General features: G+C 31.3%; 2 protein-coding genes across 2 annotated transcripts; both read left to right on the top strand.

Annotated features, from left to right (window-relative positions):
• The first annotated feature begins 290 nt into the window (after positions 1-290).
• On the top strand, positions 291-2514 carry LOC8258613 (protein WHAT'S THIS FACTOR 1 homolog, chloroplastic). Its single transcript, XM_002516120.4, has one exon. It carries the CDS (start codon positions 684-686, stop codon positions 2028-2030), a length of 1347 nt encoding a protein of 448 aa, XP_002516166.2. The 5' UTR covers positions 291-683; the 3' UTR covers positions 2031-2514.
• A 9460-nt stretch (positions 2515-11974) lies between these two features.
• Positions 11975-15326, top strand: LOC8258614 (3-ketoacyl-CoA synthase 10). The gene is made up of 3 exons (XM_002516121.4): positions 11975-12438; positions 12791-13416; positions 13521-15326. The coding sequence occupies exons 1-3, from the start codon at positions 12028-12030 to the stop codon at positions 14080-14082; spliced, it is 1599 nt and encodes a 532-aa protein (XP_002516167.1). The 5' UTR covers positions 11975-12027; the 3' UTR covers positions 14083-15326.
• Positions 15327-21857: the final 6531 nt, after the last annotated feature.

Here is a 21857-nt window from a genome sequence, read left to right as displayed (position 1 = left end):
TTTAATTCTAGTAAATAATAACTTAAATAATATTTTTGATATTATATTTAATAATAGAATAACATCTTAATTATATAATAAATATTTAATTCTAAAAAATAATCATATCGATATATTGATAAGATTAATTTATGTAATATTATATTAAAAATTTAGAAAAATATTTAAATATAATTAAGTTATTATAATTTTTTTTAATATATTATCTATTAACTTAATTTAATAATTGAAATAATAATAATAGTTATTTAAACTACGTTATAATTTTTCAAACATAAGGGTCCTTTTTTTTTCCTGCTCCTTGGTTACATTTTCTTCCCGTTCTATTTATCCCTTCCTCTCTCATTAGGATACCATACATTCCTCTTCGTCCCATTTAATCATTCATTGTGTAAATGTATACTGCAAGTGCTGGTCACACATTCATCAAGATTTATGGGTATAATATAATGGTCTAACATGTCAGCAAATGCAAGTGCCTGATCAGTAGCATATACTCAGAAGGGAAACATGAAAACGTTAGGCCTTTTAGGGGTTCAGTTTGGGTCTAAGAAGAAATCATCAGAGAGTTGAATTAAGGTTGTCGAGGGCATTGCCACATTGTGGCGACCAAAGAAGCATCTCGTATCTGATTGCCAGCTCATCTCTGAACGTCAGATATCTGATTCTTATATCGTTATTGAATGGCCACTCTTAATAAAACCAATGCGGCTAAACTGCTTGTGTATTTGCCTAAGAGAGCCAACTTTTGTAAAGAATTTTTATTCAGCTGGTTGCAAACCAGATCGATGACGACAAGTAAGCGAGTCCAAGACAGAAGCAGCAAGAAAAGAGTGCACGATCTTGAAATAGTAACAGAGAAATGGAAAATAGTATCAAAAATTTTATCAATTATGGAAATCTTGAAGCAAGAACGAGAAATGGTAATCCCAATCAGGAATCTTGAACAACACAGAAGTAAGATTAATTTACCTAAACCCCATAAAATATCGGATTTTCTTCGAAAATCGCCAAAGCTTTTTGAACTGTATAAGGATCAAAGAGGGGTGTTATGGTGTGGAATGAGCAAAGAAGCTGAGGATTTGCTTCAAGAACAAGAAATGTTAATTGAGGAGAATTCAGATAAAGCTGCTGAATATGTTACCAGGTGTTTGATGATGTCTGTTGATAAACGGATTCCAGTTGATAAGATTGTGCATTTTAGAAGAGATTTTGGTTTACCTTTGGATTTTAGGATCAAATGGGTGCATAATTATCCTAATCTATTTAGGATTGTTCAATCTCGGGATCAAATGGAGTATTTGGAACTTGTATCTTGGAATAATGATTGGGCTATCACTGAGTTAGAGAAGAAGGCAGTAAGTGTAAGTCAAACACGTGTGCATGAGCATGAACCAGGATTGCTTTCGTTGTCATTTCCTTTGAAATTTCCTCCTATGTACAAGAAGGTGTACAGAATTGGAGGGAAGATTGAACACTTCCAGAAAAGGTCTTATTTGTCACCATATGCAGATGCTAAGGGGCTTACCGCTGGGTCGCTAGAATTTGATAAAAGGGCTGTTGCTATTATGCATGAATTGCTTAGTTTTACTATTGAAAAGAGATTGGTTACTGATCATCTTACGCATTTTCGACGGGAATTTGTGATGCCACAAAAATTGATGAGACTTCTTTTGAAACATTTTGGGATTTTCTATGTGTCTGAGAGGGGTAAGAGATTTAGTGTGTTTCTGACTGAAGCTTACAAAGGTCAAGAACTAATTGAGAAAGGTCCTTTAGTTGTTTGGAAGGAAAAACTCTTGAGCCTTGTTGGTTACAGAGGAAAGCAGAAGAAGATCGAAACTTTCAGTGATTTGTCAGACATGGAGTATGATAAGTTGGCTGAAAATAATTCTGAGAATGAAAGCATAAGCGTGCAATTTGAGGATGATGAGACAATGGGTAATTTAGAGAGTGCTTTACTTGCGGACAATGATGAGATGGAGATTGGAGAGATTAATTGTGAATACAAGGATAGAGATGTATCTTGAGATCATTACAAAAGGAATTAGTACTACAAAAACTTCCAATAGATTAGAAAAACAAAAATGACTCTTAGTTCTGGCTAAGCCTGGTCCCCATCGTACTTTCTACCTCCAACTGCATTATGCCCAGCTTCAGGAGGTAGTAAGGTTCTGCTGCTTAAGCCCCTGGCCCTTGAAAGAGGAAACTTCTGTGCGGCCCTGTAATCCTTGTGGCTTTAAGCCATGGTGAGGCTTGGATGCGCTCTATCATCCCTCTATTGCCCCTGCCTAGTTAAAATCGCCAGAATTTACTTATTTCAGTAGCATAGCTTCTTTTTTGAAGTTTGATTTTTGTCTTGTTGATTTAACTGTCAGAGATTATGTTATTATCCGTGGAGCTCCGTAGGCTTCATCCTGTTTTTGTAGTTAGCCAATGCAATTGGGGTATGCCGGTCTTATAAATGGATATTTGCAACTATTTATATTAACAGAATTCATTTTATCCTTTTAATGCTTTTGCTTTTATGCTCACAGCTGCAGAAAGTTTATATGTCGATCCAGTAACTGCATGTATTGTAGTGAAAATGATATCTTTTTGTTTAGAAAGACATAACATCCCTTTTATTGTATTAGATGTGAAACAATTAGAGGCATTTGGCTCTTTGAATGGTCTTACTCTGGAAGAGGCAATAAAGATCAAGAACTGGACAAGAATGTGAATCTCTTAGTGTTCGGAGCATAAATCATAACACACGTTGTGTTTTGTCTTAGAAGTGAAAAAAGAAAAAGAAAAAACACTAATGCGAACAAACAGGTGATAGTAGCATTTTCTTTTTTCTTGGCTAGAAAAACTATTTCCTGCTTTACCATGAAAAACTAAACCCATGTTGATTTTATGAGTTTGTGTTGTGTTCTTAAATTTTTGTGCGACTTTTTGTCATGGAAGATAGTAGTGATCCATGAAGTAATGCAATGGTCAGTCACCCTTCAGTGTCAATGATCTCTGTCTTGACAATTTTCCTGCAAAATGAATGCAAACGATGTGGAGGAGGTTAATACTTATCCAGCTATCCTTTTCTACAGTAAAGAGTGCTTGCTATCCTATTTAGGGACGGTGAACAACAGTACAATGAAATGACCAACTTCAAGGTACTGTAACCTGTATTATCAACCGTTTGGTGTATACAGTAGCTAGCAAACCTTTCTCCCTTTTAGGAAAGTTGTTATGAAGCTTCCTTAGTTTGGTGAACTGTCTTGTAACCTTACATTCTAGTGGAGAAGATAAGAAACAGAGGAACAAAGCAGTAGTTTTTATGCGTGATTAGCGGTTGCACAGTTATATTTATCAGTCAGATTTTTGAGGTTCAATTCCTGGCATTCTTTGCAGAATTTACAGTCAAAAGACATGGGTTTTCCTTTTTTTGTTGGTCTTTTTATGGATGAGAAGAGCGGACTCTCCCAAGTGAATTTTGAAGGATACAGTCTTAATCTGAGAAGCTGAGTCGCCGGTTCGACGATCCACCCGGCCGGTTTGAATCCGAGCATGAGCTACCACTTATGCAGCGGCAAGGGCCCGCAACTCTCGGATGGGCCACCAACCGCACAAATCACTCGCTGTAGCAGATCTTTTCTTAAACCGAATCATTCAAAGTATTTCCATTCCATCTTTTATATATATATATTTTTTAAAGAATTATATTATAAAATAAAATAAATTTAATGGTTAGATTCTCCAGTGTTAGAAGTGACTTTTTTAGTCATTTCTGATTTTTATTTTATTTTATAAAGATTATTATATTCTTTCAATAAATTCAATTAATGTATATATTTTATACTCTCGCTTACACCTGTTTATGGACATGGGTACCCGTCCAGACCCGCACTCTTCAGGCCGGGCTTAGACAACAATTTTTGTGTACAAGCCCGGTCCGGCCTGAATCCATAAAAAGTTCGAATTTTTGAGGCTGGGCTTGGGATTTCCATAAAAACCCAAGTCTGGCCCGGCCCGACCTGATGTTTAGTTTAATTAGAAAAGAAAATGTCATACCTAGCATTTAAAGTTGTGACCTTTAATTTATAATTAAGTGCTACCACTTAGCTACCTATTATTTTTGTTTATAATTTTATTGTTATTAATAATATATTTAAATAAAATTAAACTCAAGCCCGACCCGAACCCGCCCAGACACGATCCGTATTTACAGGTTTAACAATTGGTCGGGCCGGGCCGGGCTTTTTAAAAAAAATTCAGACTCGGGCTTGGGCTGAGAGATATTAAAAAATTCTCGAGCTCGAACGGGCTTAGACTTGTTCAAAATAAAGTCAAGCCCGATCAGGCCCGGCCCGAGCCCGTCCAGGCCCGGCCCATGAACAGGTCTACTCTCACTATATTTAATTTATGTTATGTTTTTAATAGATCTCATTTAATTAACAATTCAACTTCCAATGAATTTTTTTTTAAAGTTATTCATATAAAATTTAAATTCATATCTAATTCTTTACATAAATTCATGTTAATTTCTTCAAATTTAATAAAATTTATTTAATATTTACATAAAACTTGAATTAATAAAAATTGCAGTAAAAATATTGCTATCAATTTTACGTATAATGTTGATATATTACCATGTTATGCACGAATAATATATGGTAAATTACTATGCTTCTCATTCTAGAAAAAAAAAATCCTATATATATAAAAGTCATATTCATAAATTTATTAAAAATATCAAATAAAAAATCTAATTAGAAGTAATTAAGGAAAAATAGAAGATTATGATCTTGCCATATTTTAAATCTTATTTATAACTTTAAAGTATGTACTTATTTAGTCTAAAAAGATATAATATTGACTATAATTATGCATGCTATATATATATATATATATCACAATAAATTAAGTTCTTAATTTTTTTAGTTTTTCATATATAAATTTATCGATTTTAGTTGCTAATTAATTTATCTAACAAATAATATAATTATATAATTGCTATTTGATATTACCTTTCAATACTTGGAGCTAATTAGATCAATTAGCTAGGTGTAGTAATTAAGTATTAAATGCATGCTTCTAGAATTATAGAAAGCTAGAAACTAGCCGTTTATAGTTGTCCTATAAAATAATACTTTAATATACTTTTTATTCTTTATATATAAATAAGAAAGTTGATTTGATTTTCTACACGTAAAAAACTAAATTTTACTATTTATTTTATATTCAATAAACTACGGTACAAATATCTATACACTTATCTAATTGATATTTATAATTAGTATTTTCTATTAATCAAAATTAAAATACAAAATCATTAATATTTATAGAAATAAAAAATAAAATATGAAAAATATATCAAACTTAAATAAAATATTTATTTTATATTTAAATATTTTTTAAAATATACTTTACACTGAATTTATATCTGAGAGTCAAATGCATCCAATTTAAACTTTTCAACAAATAGTTTTCTAAATGATGTGGCAGTCCAACCAATAATTTTTTTCTAAAAGAAAAAATTACATATTGTTATTACATGCCATATTAGCATATCAACACCAATAATATTAAAACATCTGGATGATTTACTAAACTTTTGATTTACAAGTAATTAATATAAACTTTAAATTAATAAAGGCTAATTACAAGTGATTAACATTAAGTAGTTTCTAGTGAAGAAACTATCCATTTTAGCCCCTCAATTCTCTCTCTCCGTCATTTTTCTCTTTCTCTTTCTCTTTCTCACACTCACCTGTCAACTCCGGCAACCCTTACTTTCGCCTACGATCTTCCTCAAACCCGCCAGTTTAATCAACGTCAGGCCCCCTTGACCTTTGGCGACCGGAGTTGCAGCATCCCTCCGCCGGAAAATCGAGCATTAATAGATATAGGACGCGTTGAACGGTTGCCATCGCTTGTTCCAGTTGTTGCAGGTGTCGCCGGCGTGTGGGACTGCTGGAAACCGACTCCCCAACCTTGATAATGCCTGCCTAGAAAGTCTTGGCCGTCAAAATCCTACACCGGCGTGTGGGACTGCTGGAAACCGACTCCCCAACCTTGATTATGCCTGCCTAGAAAGTCTTGGCCGTCAAAATCGTCGTAGGAGAAAGAAGGCCGCGCGCTGCAGATGAAACTTCAAGGGGCCGATTCGCGGCGACGGCGAGGCTTCAGGCGGCAGAAGTTGTATGGTTGGACTCCCTAACGTGTACTGGTTAGGCCTTTGTCCTTCAGACTGCATTTGCATAAACAACTCAAAAGCTTCAATATCAAAGTCATTTACAGTACCCAGGTATAAAAATAAACCATGTGAACGAACTCCTCATATTTACAGTACCCAGAAAACTCATCTTTCTCGGGCATTCTGCCGAATGTGTGGCGTGCTTCATCGATTCGACCACTTTTTGACAAATTATTCAATAGTTGGTTAGTTTTAATTGCAGAATAAGAAAATCATGTTTGGTATTCGACCACATTTTGCTGAAATTTGAGTTGGCGAAAGTGTGACTCGGCAGTTTGTAGTAATCACTTGCATGCATCAGTGCTGCCTTCTCTGAGCTAGTCAAAAGTCCTTTCTTGCTCGTGTTTGAGTTTTCATTCTTATTTCTGCTCAAACAATGAGAAGTACATAACAATTTAGTTCTGTCAATTGGCATGCAGTGTGCAATCTCAATTATTTTTTTGGATTTAGGTTGTTTGGATTATGAGAAAGTTAGAGAAAAAATGAAAGAGAAATTGGGTGTGTTAATTTTTATGTTAATATTTTTAATTTTTTTTATTTAATGTAATTAATATATCTCAGATTCTTAAACAGGAATGGACGAAAAAAAGTTTAATAATTAAAATCATGGGAGTTTTTGTGATACAAATTAAGATTTAAGAATTATTATGCCACGTCACTTTGCTATCAGCAATACATTTGTTGTGGAAGCAGACAAATTCTGACGTTCAACCTGCTGGTTCTGCAAGATGTCATTGATTGCAAGTTCTTGTTGTCAGGAGTCAATTTCTGAACAAGACAAGTTTTTCAACTTCAATTACTGAGCCTCATCTTCTGAACTAGATTGCCTACAGTTCAAAGCCAACTACTACCAGATTTCTTTTCAAGTTGATGGAAAATTATTAGTGGACCAAGCTACGTAATTTTATAGTGGGTAAATCTTGCTGTTATCAATATTTAATTACATGTGTGGTTAGTTTTATTTTGACGTATGTTGGTAACTGTTATTTGTTAGTGGCATTAAAATGAGAGCTAGACAGAGACTCTAAAATTAGAAAATAGTTCACCTTGCTATTTTTTGGCCGCTAAGCCAGCTGGCTATGGTCTGGTTATATGCCATGGAGTTGAATTGGGTTTGTCCTCTCCATCTTTCAATGGACCTGGCAGCAGCAATTAATGGCATTGCAAATTTTCAACTTAGTCTCATGTGCTGCGTCTCCGACACATACCGAAATCCTATTACTGGTCTTTCCCCAAGGGTGATACTGATACATTCATTTGCAAGAGAAAGGCATTAGTTGTAGTTCTTTCTGTTATATACTGATATGAACTCTTAATTTATTAACTTGATTCATTTTTAAGAGTTTGCTTCAGACGCCGACCTCTGTTTGGTAACAGAAACAGGTTTGTTTGTGATGCGTTTCCATTATTAGGCTAATTCCCTAATCAGTCAGTCAATGCATAAAACCTACATTGAAGTAAATGCTGATTCACGATCTGTTTGGTTCGACTAATCATTACAGCTGATAGCTGGTAATTTCTTCTTGATAAATTAAATTGTTTAGTAAAATTTTATTAGCGACTGCTGTTAGTATTTTATTTCATTATATTATATTCGATGATGCAAATTAATAAATATAATTTATAATAATTAAAAATATTATAGTTAATTTTTTTTAACTCAGGTGTATTTATTATTAAAAAAATTTATAAAAATTATTCTAAGAATAAAAATCTAAATTTAAATTCTACTAATAAAAACTTCTAATTATAAATATTATAATTATTTAACTATTAAGAATAATTTTAAAATAATAATTATTTATTATAAAATATAATTATATAATTATATGATATCAATTTACAGTAAATTATTATTAATAAGTTTTAATAAGGATAATAGTGTCCAGATAAATTAAAAAAAATCAAATCAGCTATCAGCTGATAAGAAAAAATTCTAAAATAGAGCTGATACAATTAGCAGCTGATCGAGACTAAATCAACTATCAGTTGTTATTTCTCAAATTTTTACCAAACGCTTGAATACAGTTGTTTAATGAGAAACAACTATCAACTGCATTAAATCTCTGAAACAAATACATTTTTTATTTTATTATTTTATTATTAGCATCGCAGCCGTGCAATATTATGGAATAGATTTTAAGTATTATTTTTAACCTTTTTTTCTTTCCCAATCTAATAAAGATATTAAGTATATATATTTATTCAAAAAATTAAGAAATTCAGAATATTATTATTAGAGTTCATTCAGCTCTTGCATTAAAATTTCACTAAATAAATAAATGAAAAAGAAATGAATTCCGGCTATCAAAATCTTATCAATAATTTCTTTTTCCATCAATTAAAAGAGGTTGTTAAATCCACTATAAATAGAGTTAGCCATTGAATTTAAGAAATGGATGGGGACTTAACCTGAAATCCCCTAATCCTCCGTAATCTAATATCTTTATGAGATAACCTTCCATTCCATAGATAAATGGCTGTTGTGTATTTTTAGTATCAAATGCTTGATGCATTAAGTGTATTTGATTGATCTGAATAAAATGTTTCATTTTCAACCATACATAAGTCTTCCATTTTGAAAATGATTTGAATAAAACGTTACAACCATATATAAATGGTTGTTGTCTATATTTAGTATCACATACTTGATTCATTTTCAAGTATGTTTCTAAAGAGCGATAGTTATTTTTATCGATATTTAAATATAAATAACAGAGAATTTTATTTAAGCGAAATGGATTTTTTATATTTTAATTCTTTTTTTCACATATATTAATTTTATGTTCTTAATCTTTGCTAATAAAAATAGATAATTAGATACATCAATAAATGGAGTGATGTAGTTATAGTATATTAATTAAAATTTAAATAAAAAATAAAATTTGACCCGAATAATTTTTTATTTTATGTAAAAAATAGAAATTTATAATAATAGAGTCCTACAATAGTATTCTAATAAAACAATAAAAAGATAATTTTCTTAAATCTGCTGCCTTTCTATTCTGTTTTGGTTGCTCAGAGATACTGATTGGTTAGTATTGGCAACTTCCAGATCTACTTTTCGTAATTGCTGGGCATTTTTGCTTTGTATTATTTGCAGCTGTTTTGGAGGCTGATTGTTTCTAAAGAAAGTTTAATTGTCCCAAAAAAGATAAAAATTATTTCTTTCATTAAATTAGAAGCAGGAAAAAGAGTTTTGTAAATTAAATTTATTAATTAAGTATCTCTAGTTAAAATTTATAGAATTTATTTATAAATTAAAAATTTATATACTTAAAATAAAATAAAAATTAATTTAAAAATCGTACATAATTAAATGTGTGGATAACTGGTTATAACTAAACTAAATTCTAACAAAATTAATTAGTAAAATTTTCAAAGAAATTCTATATTAATAAATAAATTTATTTCCCAACACTAAAATATCTCTTCAATTTTTTATCACTTTTATCTTACATTCTATGTCATATTTTTTTAAATGAAATAAATTTCTTAATGTATTTTAATCGAATATATAAAACTGATATATCCAATATGTTGCATTTTCTTATTTTAACTTTTAATAGTTTCTTACTTTAATTCTTTTAACATAGAATTTTTAATATGATATGTATTGTTTTTAATTTAGTTCAGATGTAACTATAAATTAGGTATTACATATTTAATGTGTAAATTACATAAGTGCTCTAGAATTATCAAAACACTATGTAGTGGTGGGTTTAATATTTGTAATCCAGATTAATAAAGGTGCATACATAAAGTTGAGATACCCCTTTTAGTATGTGCAAGGATATAGCACACTATCTTACCTATATTTCTTACATGTTGGATCCCTAAATTTGGAGATGGAAAAGAAAAAGAATAATTCAATATTTTATTCTTAAGTGCGATTCTTTTTACAAAATAAAGGGTATAATTGAAAGAATTTAAAAAGTTTATAACTTTAAAAAAAACCTTTAATTGCATTTCATTTATCTCCACTACAATTCTTATTACTCATTTCCTCTTCTTTGTCCTTATTCATTAAACAGCCGAATGAAGGAATAAATATAACACATTATTTTTTTTCTTCTTTTAATTTCTACTCACTTCAAAGCAAAGCTGAAGCGGTGAAGGGATAAAGGGATAAATAATTACCTTAATCAGATACTAATGACAATTTAAGTCTGGCTAATGGCTCCAAGGCCAAAAGGTCCTTGTGTATGATGTATAATAACTACAGCTTTACAGTCCTAATTATGGAAAACCCTAATGAAAATGAAATGATAAATTTACATATGGATCCAAATAATAGAACCCATAATTGATTTATAATTACAGCATATATATTCTGATGATAATAATAATAAAAACATATATACTCAACAAAAATCTTTGAATGGATCATTATTACTATCAGCATCCAACTGTATTATTGGGTTTTGACACTTTAATATCACAGGAAAAGTACCAAAATGTGAAATCATCCACCTCTGTCAACATTGCTAATGAAACAACTGCCTTTTGATTTTTCAACTTTGAACTGTCACCAGTTTTTATTTCAGGAATAACTTACATTTTCATCCTCTAATTATTCGTATATTATCAATTCATCCCTCCCCATCCTTTTTTTCTTTTTTGACCTTTTCAGCAATACCCAATAAGTGTATTACATGCTCTTGTTTAGGAGATTGAGAAATGGTTATCTTTGTCAAGTTTCCAAGACCAAAATATAATAATTTTTTTTCTCTTTTCTCTTTCTTTCCATTTTATCTATTTATTATCTCTGCACTCGAAATTCTCACCCATTATATTCTATTTTCATCCTTTAATATAAACTATAAATCCATCATCTATTGCAAATTATTCACTCTGCATCATTAAGTAAAAAAATCTGATCGAAGAACAAAGAATTAAAGAAAAACAGAAGTTTAGAATTAATCTACAGACCCTTATCCTCTTTCATCTCATTTCCTTACTTCAAAAATTCTATCATTATAATACTGCTAGTGCCCATTATTACAACTCAAACCTCCCTCGTACTAAATTCAAGAAAGGATCAATGGAGAATAGAAAACCATAAAGGTGAGGGGAAAAAAAAAAAAAGAGTTAACTGGTGTAGATAGATAGAGTTGATTATAGAGATTTTATTTTAGGTTTGATATTGTTAATGGGTCTAACATTAATTACTGTCGAGCATTTGATTCTTAAGGATTAGGGTTTAAAATTTGTTAAAAGGATATTCTTATGGAGTTTGATATGGCTCTAAAAACTCTGAAAATTCAAAATTGTTGAAATATGTGATTTTTATTGAAAAAAGAAATGGTGGGTTGGATGAAGAAAGATCTTTGTTGAAGTTGTTGTGCAGGGAAGAAGAAGAAGATGGTTAAATTAAAAGTAAAATATTCTCATTTTGTTTTTATTAATAAAAAATCAAAATTCTAAAGCATGTTGCTCAAGTCCCACACCAGACTGGAAACCGGGTTAAATTGAGTTAAAAATTAAAAAGTATTGTGCTAAATTGGGTAAAAAGGTCATAAAAGGGTTGAATTAATTCAATAGGAATAGTTTGAGGGTCGAAATTGGACCTTATTCCTTCATTTAATGAAGAATTTATTGTAATACATAACACTTCAACTGCACAACAGCTCAAGTTGGTGCATACATTAACTTTCCTCTCCACCTACCACCTTCCATTTACCTGCATTGCATAAATAAAATTTATAATATATACGTGTATATATACACACATTTGAAACCCTAAACATACAGATTTAACAATACAAACCCACCACCAAACATAGATCAAAATGGCTAATGAAAGAGATCTTTTGTCGACGGAGATTGTCAACCGTGGGATAGAGTCTTCCGGCCCAAATGCTGGCTCTTTGACATTCTCTGTTAGAGTAAGGAGAAGGTTGCCAGACTTCCTCCAATCAGTTAATCTTAAGTATGTGAAGTTGGGTTATCATTACCTCATCAACCATGCCATTTACTTGGCTACTATACCTGTTTTGGTTCTTGTTTTTAGTGCTGAAGTTGGTAGTCTTAGTAGGGAAGAGCTGTGGAGGAAGTTATGGGAAGATGCTCGTTATGATCTTGCCACTGTTCTTTCTTTCTTTGGTGTTTTAGTTTTCACAGTTTCTGCTTACTTTATGTCTCGACCAAGGTCCATTTATCTACTTGATTTTGCTTGTTATCGCCCTCATGATGATCTCAAGGTAATTCTTCCCTCTTTTTTTTTTTTTTTTTCTTTCTCTTCCTCCTTCCATCCGTATTTCTACATGTAGTAGACTTTTTTTTTTTTTTTTTTTTTATGTGGATTTTTGATACTGCATCACATAGCATCGCCAAGCTAGCCGAGCTTGTACTGTACTAAGTCATTTAGTCTAGTCAAATGTAAGATAACGACCACTTAATTCACAAAAATAAAGAAACCATCTTCAGGATTTAACCGTCAACTGTGCTAATCTTCGGTGTTTAATTGAACATTTGTATCTTAGAGAGTATGTATTAAACCATGTTTTTTGAGTACTTAATATTTGATATGCCAATTGTGTTATGTATATATAGGTGACCAAGGATCAGTTCATGGAGATGTTAAGAAAGTCAGGGAAGTATGACGAGGCAAGCCTGGAATTCCAGAAGAGAATATTACAATCATCAGGAATTGGAGATGAGACCTATATTCCTAAGGCAGTAATGCTACAAGAGAATTGTACAACCATGAAGGAAGGTCGTTTGGAGGCCTCATCAGTCATATTTGGGGCACTTGATGAACTCTTTGAGAAGACAAGGGTCCGGCCAAAGGACGTTGGAGTACTAGTAGTCAACTGTAGCATCTTTAACCCAACACCATCACTCTCTGCCATGGTAATAAACCACTACAAAATGAGAGGTAACATCTTGAGCTACAATCTTGGTGGAATGGGCTGCAGTGCTGGGATTATTGCGGTAGATCTGGCCCGAGACATGTTGCAAGCCAACCCCAACAACATTGCTGTGGTTGTTAGCACTGAGATGGTGGGATATAATTGGTACCCAGGCAAGGAACGCTCCATGATGATTCCTAATTGCTTTTTCAGGATGGGTTGTTCTGCTGTCCTATTGTCGAACAGACGACGAGACTACAGGCGTGCCAAGTACCGCCTTGAACACATTGTTCGGACACATAAAGGCGCTGATGATCGCAGTTTCAGGTTCGCTAGTTTTCATCTCAATTACGGTGATATATCACTTGATGTCCTAATTTCTTGAATTAGACATTCCTAATTCTAACTACTTGTGTAAATTCAATTTTTAGGTCTGTTTACCAGGACGAAGATGAACAAAAGTTCAAGGGACTAAAAGTTAGTAAAGAGCTCATGGAAATTGGAGGAGACGCCCTCAAAACCAACATCACTACACTAGGACCTCTAGTCTTACCCTTCTCAGAGCAGCTCATCTTCTTTGTCAGCTTGGTTTACAGGCAGTTATTTGGAAACAAGAAAGGCTCATTGTCATCACCTTCCGCAAAGCCATACATCCCTGATTACAAGCTTGCATTTGAGCACTTCTGTGTCCATGGAGCAAGCAAGGTTGTGCTTGATGAGATACAAAGAAATCTTGAATTGAGTGAGAAGAACATGGAAGCATCAAGAATGGCACTGCACAGATTCGGCAATACTTCTAGCAGCAGTATATGGTATGAGCTGGCTTATTTGGAAGCTAAAGAAAGGGTGAAGAGAGGAGACAGGGTTTGGCAAATTGCTTATGGGTCTGGTTTCAAGTGCAACAGCCTTGTATGGAAGGCCATCAGACGTGTCAAGAAACCTTCTAGGAATCCTTGGCTTCACTGCATTGACAGATACCCTGTGCAGCTTTAAAGGCTAGGATTCATTTGGGTATCAATGAATCTTGGAACTAGACTAGCGCATGTCTATCTTTTAATTCTTGTTTCTTTCAATCCGAAGTTGTTGAATCAAAGTTGGTACTCTCTGGAAGTACTTTCAGACAGAAATTACGTTCAAAACTTTTTTATTTTAAAACAATGGAGAAAATGTCCGAACTAAAAGTTTGTTGTCAAATACAACGTGTACCCAAATATGTAATTTAATGAAGCTCTAAAATTTGAATTCAAAGCAAAGCCTGTGGATGAAACAAGGAATCATGCAAAAAATGCTACTGATTTCCTTCAAGCTGTTCTTCTTGTCCTAGCTCTAACCAAAAAGGTTGAGCGAAGAGTTTATTTTAGCCATCTTCCTTAATATACTGCAAAAATTTTGGTCACACCAAAAGCACTACTTTCTTGTATTAATATACAATTTAGCCTCAAACCTCTATCGACTGCAATAACAGATTTAGGAATTAAACAGCTTAATGGCACCCAAATATCTCCTCATAGCCTTATCATTACTAGTACTTTTACCATGCAGCATAGCAACTCTTACAAACGAAACAAAGAATGCTACAGGACCCTCTGATGCCAAGCTTCTAACTAAAGATGTTATCTACCTAACCATCAAACAAATCCGGCACACAAGAGATTTCGTCCACTCGATTCCCCGGCTCAGGATTGTGAAACATCATCAAGTCACAAAAAGAATTCAGACTTGCGTATCGGGTTTGTTCGGTTGCTTATCTGATATCCGGGTCGTCCTTTACAGACTAAGGCATCTGAAATCCATCCGTCGAGATGCTCATCGTTTGAAGGTTTTAGTACCTCGCCTTGTAGGTTCCTCGACAGTGTGCCATTTAGCTGAGAGGGATCTAGGTGCCATGATACTGAAGGTACTGGACATGAAATTAGTGGAAAGCAAATTGATGCTCCTAGATGTGCTCTATCTCGTTTCTTTGCTGGAACTTGAATAACTACTGCTATTGCCCTGCACACTGATTACTATCAGGTTAATAAGAATTTCAATCGTGGAATAAGTTTCCTGTACTATTAATTAGATCCTAAGAAAAAAAGCAATTGCAAGGGATTATTTGAGAAATCTGGAGATTAGATCTCAGGGATTATTCTCCTTAAACTGTTTTTGTTCAAAAGTTATCAGAATTGTAAGCCAGCACTAAAGTATATAAGCAATTATGTTAATTAAATGCATTATTCACACTATGAATTTTATTATATATTCGTGTTTGGCCTTAGCTATACAAATTTTTCCAATAAGGGTATACTTGTTTAGAATATCTTGCTTTCGGACTATATAAATAGATTGTATTTCCCATCCCTTAATTCATCACTGTTTTATTATTTTCAAAAGTAAATAAGCAAAAGGAAAGTTAAGTTGTTTATGCTACAGGGCACTGCACAAATTCGAGAAAGCAGATTTCAAAATCCAAGCTTGTTACAATATTTTTCTGTTCTAAAATTTTCCATTCAGTTCATGAATTTTATATTGAATTCAAATGTTGAAGTTATTAAAATTCATTAGTTTTACTATTTGTAATGTAATCCATGAATCCCAGAATTCAACAATCCAAGCATAGCATCTGATAATATCAAATTTATCTGATAAAAGCCAATTCATGTCTATCTGTAAAGGCATGTGCCTGTGTTTTTGTTGTTTAACAAAAATAATCTTTCTCTCTTCTTTTTTCTTCTCTACATTTGACCTTTGTTATAATTTATGGTTAACTGCAGAAAATAACAAAGGAAAACCCTGTGTGGAACCGGTGATTGCTCAAGGTCTGATTTCGTCAAATTGTGGGCTTCATTGTATTCTAGAGGCAATTCACTTTTGTAGCTTTGGTATACAAATTATCTCATCTTTCTACTTACCATAGAAAATGTATCCAATCTTTTGTTTTTTTCTTTTTCCTTTTCTTTTCTTTTCTTTTCTTTCCCCCCAATAAAAAATAGGGATTCTTGAGCAGAGAAGTTGATCATTTCCACAAAACTGGATGGACGTTTAGACCTTGCCTATTAGAGTGCAATCCATTTCTTTTCTTGGTCTCTACTCTAGACAATTATTGTCGAAACAAAAGTCTTGAATTTTAATGTTTCAATCTTGGAAAATCAATCTTTCCAAGTAATTTCATGGGCAACAACCCGCTCATGTCCTGCCTATACGATTGCCTTCACTTAAAAAGAGTTTTAAGTTAAATTTTTAAATCAAAATTAACTGGTTTGGTGCAATATAAAGAAGAAATGGTAGAAATGAAAAGGATGTTAGCCAAGACTGGAATGATGTTAATCAGCACTGTACTGCAGTGTCTTCCTTCTGTGAAGATATCGACATTTTTCTGCCTCCTGTCTTTCTTGGGAACTTCCCACTGACAATTTCTTTCTAGAATCTGACTCCCCGTTTCTTCTTTCCAGTTTAGACATATCTAAATCACTAGTCCACCGTCTCCGAAGAAACATAAGTAGCCCGTTTCTCCACCGCAGAAACCCAAAATGGAAATAAAGAAGTGCACGTTTAGGGCTGCAAATGAACTGGATTGAGCCAAATTTTGAAGTGTTTATCAAAATCTTTTAAGCTTGAAAACCGCTTATCTATTAAATCAATTGACCTTTAATATTTAAAGCATAATCGTGTCTTAACTGAGCTTAATTTGTATTTTATAAATATAGTAAGTTCAAGATATTATCTATTCCATATACTATAATAAAAATGCAAATTGTGGTTAATTCTAATTAAAATATATAAATGCTAATATAAAATGTAAATTGTGATTATAATTCTTATAAAACTTAAGTTTTAAATAAAAAAATAGTCATGAACTAAATATTTGTTAATAAATATTTTTTTATTAGTCTAAAACTTAGTGTATGTATTAATTCGAGAGTGTGTAGATGAGATGATAAAAGTCTTTTCTAGCTTAATTAAGGTCTCGAATTTAAACTTTAGATATGCAAATGCATTAAAACTCTTGAGAAAGTATTTTGCCACCCATAAAATTTCTGCCCGACACACTTTAGATTAAATCTAAATATATATACATTAATAAAATTTGATTTAGAAATCTAAACGAGTAGTATTAATCAAATAAGTCTAAATATTCATTTTAAAGTCGCTTGTTAATATATTTAATGAGTCCTTGCTAAATTGATTTACCGAATTAATGGCACAATTTTAAATTTGAGATAGAGAAAGTGATTTAATCTACTTGGTTTTATTCCTGTAAGGACAGGAAAAGTTCTTATTAGGCAAAATTTTCTTTTTTCCACACCCAAGTCTTCCACAGTCATATACATGCATAAGGTGAACTGAAATAATTTATTAAAATTGAAAGTTCAACGGCTTTTGTGCTGACTAATAATTAAATATAGATATAATGGTTGATTGTACAAACAATTATTTAATAATTAATTAATGAGTCATAATTTACTTCTATTTATATTTTATGAATATTTAGTTAGTGGCTATAAAATCATTTATATAAAATTCAAATATTATTCTTTTTTTCCTCTTTCTCATCACCTTTGGTTTTAAACATTTTGTATTATTGGATCATGCGAATTTTTCAGACCAACTAATGTTAATACTGCTTTAAATGATAAAGACTTTGACTTCCAATATATGGGACAACTGATAAACAGTAACTAAGACTGAATCAATACAAGCCGTTGAATTTGCTTAATTTAATTAATTATGCATATTATGCCTGTACAGCTCAGAGTCCCAGTTGCTCCGACTGATAAGCAAAGTGTATTATATCCTTTCTTTCTTTTTTTTTTAAGTATAAATATTTCGATAATAAAAATTAATAAATATTTTGATATAAAAAATAAAAAAAAATATTAATATCAAAATATACATATACATAAAATTTACTTTTAATAATTATCAATCGTGTAAATAAAGCAATAAATTATAAATCTGCAGAAAAAACACTCTATATAGTGGTACTAAGTCACATATCAAATTTATAAATGTCTTTAACGAGTCCGATTGTTTGAATGTCAGATTTGATATTTTTTCCTTTTCACTATTCTTATAGAGAACTTAATACTCTGTAATAGAGAACTATTAAATTCCTATAGAACTTAAAATTTTCATAATAGATGACCATAAAAAATTAAAAAACAAATACTAATATATATTTATAAAACTAATTAATAATAAAATAAACCACCATCATTTTAAAAATGAGTGGCTAGAAATTTTTTTTAAAAATATTCAGTTTTCAGATTCCAAATATATTATTATTTTAATCTTTTCTTTTAGAATTCGCACTAAATTAAAATATTAATGTACTCTTAAAATTATAAATTAATAGATGGCTCAACGATGGGAACGCTTCTTCTATCACGAACGGATAGACCAACTCCGTCCCTGTCCCTTTGTCTTGACTGAGCTATTCATGTCATTGATACATAGCATCATCCAACATTTGGCTAACTCTTTTCTTTCAACCATATTTATAATTTTTTTTTCTATAAATCACTTCGAGATAAATGAGTTTTTTTTTTGTGTGGACTAAATTTAAAATGAATAAATAAAAAAAATAAAATTGAATTTCAGTGATACTGACATATGTAAAAAGGAAAAATTATAAAATTATCAATTGTGTGAATATATATATATATATATATATATATATATATATATATATATATATATATATATATATATAGATAGATAGATGGGTTATGTTGATAAAAAGAATGAGGCATTATAGGGCCAAAGAAATTCCAAAACCATGTCTGCGAGCACATGTACCAAACAAAGCCTTAGAAATTTCACTCCATTGGCAGATAAGACATGATGAATTTGTCAAACAAGATGACCAAGTAACTTGTTAATTTAGTTTGATGCGATTTTGTCAGAAAATGAGAGGACCCTTTTTGTTCCTTTCCTTGGAGTTTATAGATTAAAGCCCCCACGTGCAGAAAATGAGAGAAGCTCAATAAAATTATTCTACTAATTTCTCTGCTTCAATCTATTTGCCCTCTCTTTCTCCTCATAATATTTACTTTCTACACCTATTGAATTTTTATAATTTTTCCTTCGGTTTCTATTGTTTTTTTTATTGACTCTTAAAATTAATCTTATAACTTCTTATATATTTTTTTTCTCTAGTGTTTATCGATTTTTTTTTTATTAATTTTCTCTTATCTATCTGTCTCCTACTTTCATATAAATTTTGGATATATTGTACGTATTAATTCTCTTATATTTGTCTCCGGATATTTATTTATTTTCTTATACTTTCCTCCTACTAACTAATTTTTCTAAATTCACCGATGAATATAGAGACATGTATTAAATAAGTTCTTAAAAAAATTTGGTCTAAATAACTATACTAGAACAACAAAATCTATTAAATTAAAATTTATGATTTTCATGTAATTGTTAACCCCAGTATAACATTGAACAACAATGTTAATTTTTTCTAAGTTAATATAATTTGCTATATAGATTTTGTAAATGGTCACAATTTTATCCAACTGTTGCTTATTTGTGATTTTCTATGTGCAATTAAAGACATTCAAAAAAGAGTTTAAAACGTCAAAACTTACCATTCTCGACAACAAAGAGGAGAGAGAGAGAGAGAGAGAGAGAGAGAGAGAGAGAGAGAGGAAAGAAATAATAGGAAAAGAAATTTCTAATTAAAAAGACAATTTACAATCACCATTTTTTCACAAGATAAAATGATGAGTTTTATTATTACAAATCAAAACTCATTATTTTGTCTTGCAAAAATTAGTGAATTTTAATATTTTAATGCTATATTTTTATAGTGTTTTGACTATAATTATTATTTGTAATTACACATAAAAAAATGAGAGATCAACAATGATATACGTATAAGGAGAGTCAGAAACCATTCTTTAAATACATAAAAAGTTGTTAATAATTTGAAATTAAGATAAAAATACAAAAATGGGTAAAACTCTTACGCAATTACAACTTCAAATCATTTTACATGTATTAAAGATAATCAAAGTTGTTGTTTTTTTCCTTTTCCTTTTTCGAAAACCAAAAATGTGAAAAAAAGGAAGGGCTGCTGAAATCAAAGAAGCAACAAGAAGAAAATATTAATTGTCAATTTTGGAGGACCAAAAACATCGCTTTCCATGGATCTAACTAAAAAGCAACAGGCACAGGATCCAGGAACGTGGATGATGGAGGTCAGGCTCAGGGCGTGCCATAAACTTCTAGGTCATACTTATACTACAAGATTCAAGAAAGCGAAATAAATAATTAAACATGACAGATCATATTTAGAGCATATTGGGTTCTTCATTTTCGATTGGCATTTTGTCATATCAAAAGCTTTACACCAAATCAAGTAACCACTTTTCTTAGCTACTTTATTTCCAGTTCTTGGATGCTTCCTCCATTCTTTTATATATCACACGCCAGAGACAGAGAAAGAGAAAGGTTCATGCATATGTAGAATTCCTACCTTCTCTATTCTCTTGTAGAATTCCAAATCTTCGTCTTCTTCCTAGTAATTAGCAACTTAACATTCATTTAGTCTTATGAAAATCCATTTATGTGGGTAACATAAAATCTTACTTAAATTAAATTTATGAAATTGGTTATATAAAATTGATATTCATATTAGCAAACCGTAATACCCGTTTGGAGTTCGATTACAAAAGAAATATACTTGAAAATAAAATGATGGATCGAGATCACTAAACAAGAATAAGAACAAGACACAATGTGCGTGCGTGTGTGCGTTTCTTTTCTTCAACTTTTTTGTTGAACTGCAGATTCCACTCCTTAATCAATGTTTAGAATATTGACAATATAAAGGAAGTAATAGAATACAAACAGGATACAAAAACAGTACATCGTTCAAATCCAGATGCATCAGCTTGAACTTGGAGAATTTGAATTCTTTCCTTTTCTTTTCTTTTTCTGCAGTAATAAGACAAGGTTATATTCAATGCTTCTGGAATCCTAGTCCAAAAAGAAAGGGCTGTAATTATAACGTGCTTAATTAGAACTTGTGAAGATGAGGAAGAAGGCTCACCAAGGAGTATACACAGTCCTCTACTGTAACCTTGGCGAGATCAGTGACTCATTCCTGGCAACATATTCTTAATTAGCAACCTTCTTGTTACTATTATGACTTTAAGTTCATAGAATTTTCATTCATCTTCTTAAGGGTGTGGAGAAACTGTTTAGACTTTGTGTGAGTGTTAGGCAAACTTACATTATTAGAGGTCATAAAAGTGGAGTGACAATACTTGCTCTTCACAACCAACTAATCTTTTTTTTTTTATATGTACGGTGAGTAAGAATTGATATAAATTACATTATTTTTCTTTAGCTTAATATACGTTTCTCATTTTAAATTTTTATTCGAAAAGAACAGTGCTTTATATTTTTTTGCAAATAGAAGATGATGCTCAATCCTTTGCAAACATATTATGGCCTATTTTGAGGATCCTAAATCATATAAACAAGTATAGGATCATTAGACCGTTTAACCATTTTCAGTTTTAATGTATCATACAGAATCCTGTCAAACAATTTTATTGATGTATTGATAATCTTACTATTGTGTATAAGGTTGGCATTCTTTTGTATATCACAAAATACTTTTATTTTATTATATTAGTAATTACAAAATCTTTAAAATATTAAAAGATTTATTAGGTTAGAAATATTTTCATTGTAATCCATTTTTAAATTGTTATTATCTTATTTATAGATCTGCATATTATTACTCAAATCTTATTATATAAAATTTT

The sequence above is a fragment of the Ricinus communis genome, chromosome 3, assembly GCF_019578655.1.
Source record: "Ricinus communis isolate WT05 ecotype wild-type chromosome 3, ASM1957865v1, whole genome shotgun sequence".
NCBI lineage: Eukaryota > Viridiplantae > Streptophyta > Magnoliopsida > Malpighiales > Euphorbiaceae > Ricinus > Ricinus communis.
The sequence above is the reverse complement of the archived record's forward strand: the minus strand, read 5'-3'. Positions and strand labels throughout refer to the sequence as shown.

Coding starts and splice junctions, on each gene's coding strand:
- LOC8258614 (XM_002516121.4), top strand. CDS start 12,028: ATGGCTAATGAAAGAGATCTTTTGTCGACGGAGATTGTCAACCGTGGG. Junction 12,439..12,790: donor GCCCTCATGATGATCTCAAG/GTAATTCTTCCC, acceptor ATGTATATATAG/GTGACCAAGGATCAGTTCAT. Junction 13,417..13,520: donor GCTGATGATCGCAGTTTCAG/GTTCGCTAGTTT, acceptor TTCAATTTTTAG/GTCTGTTTACCAGGACGAAG.
- LOC8258613 (XM_002516120.4), top strand. CDS start 684: ATGGCCACTCTTAATAAAACCAATGCGGCTAAACTGCTTGTGTATTTG.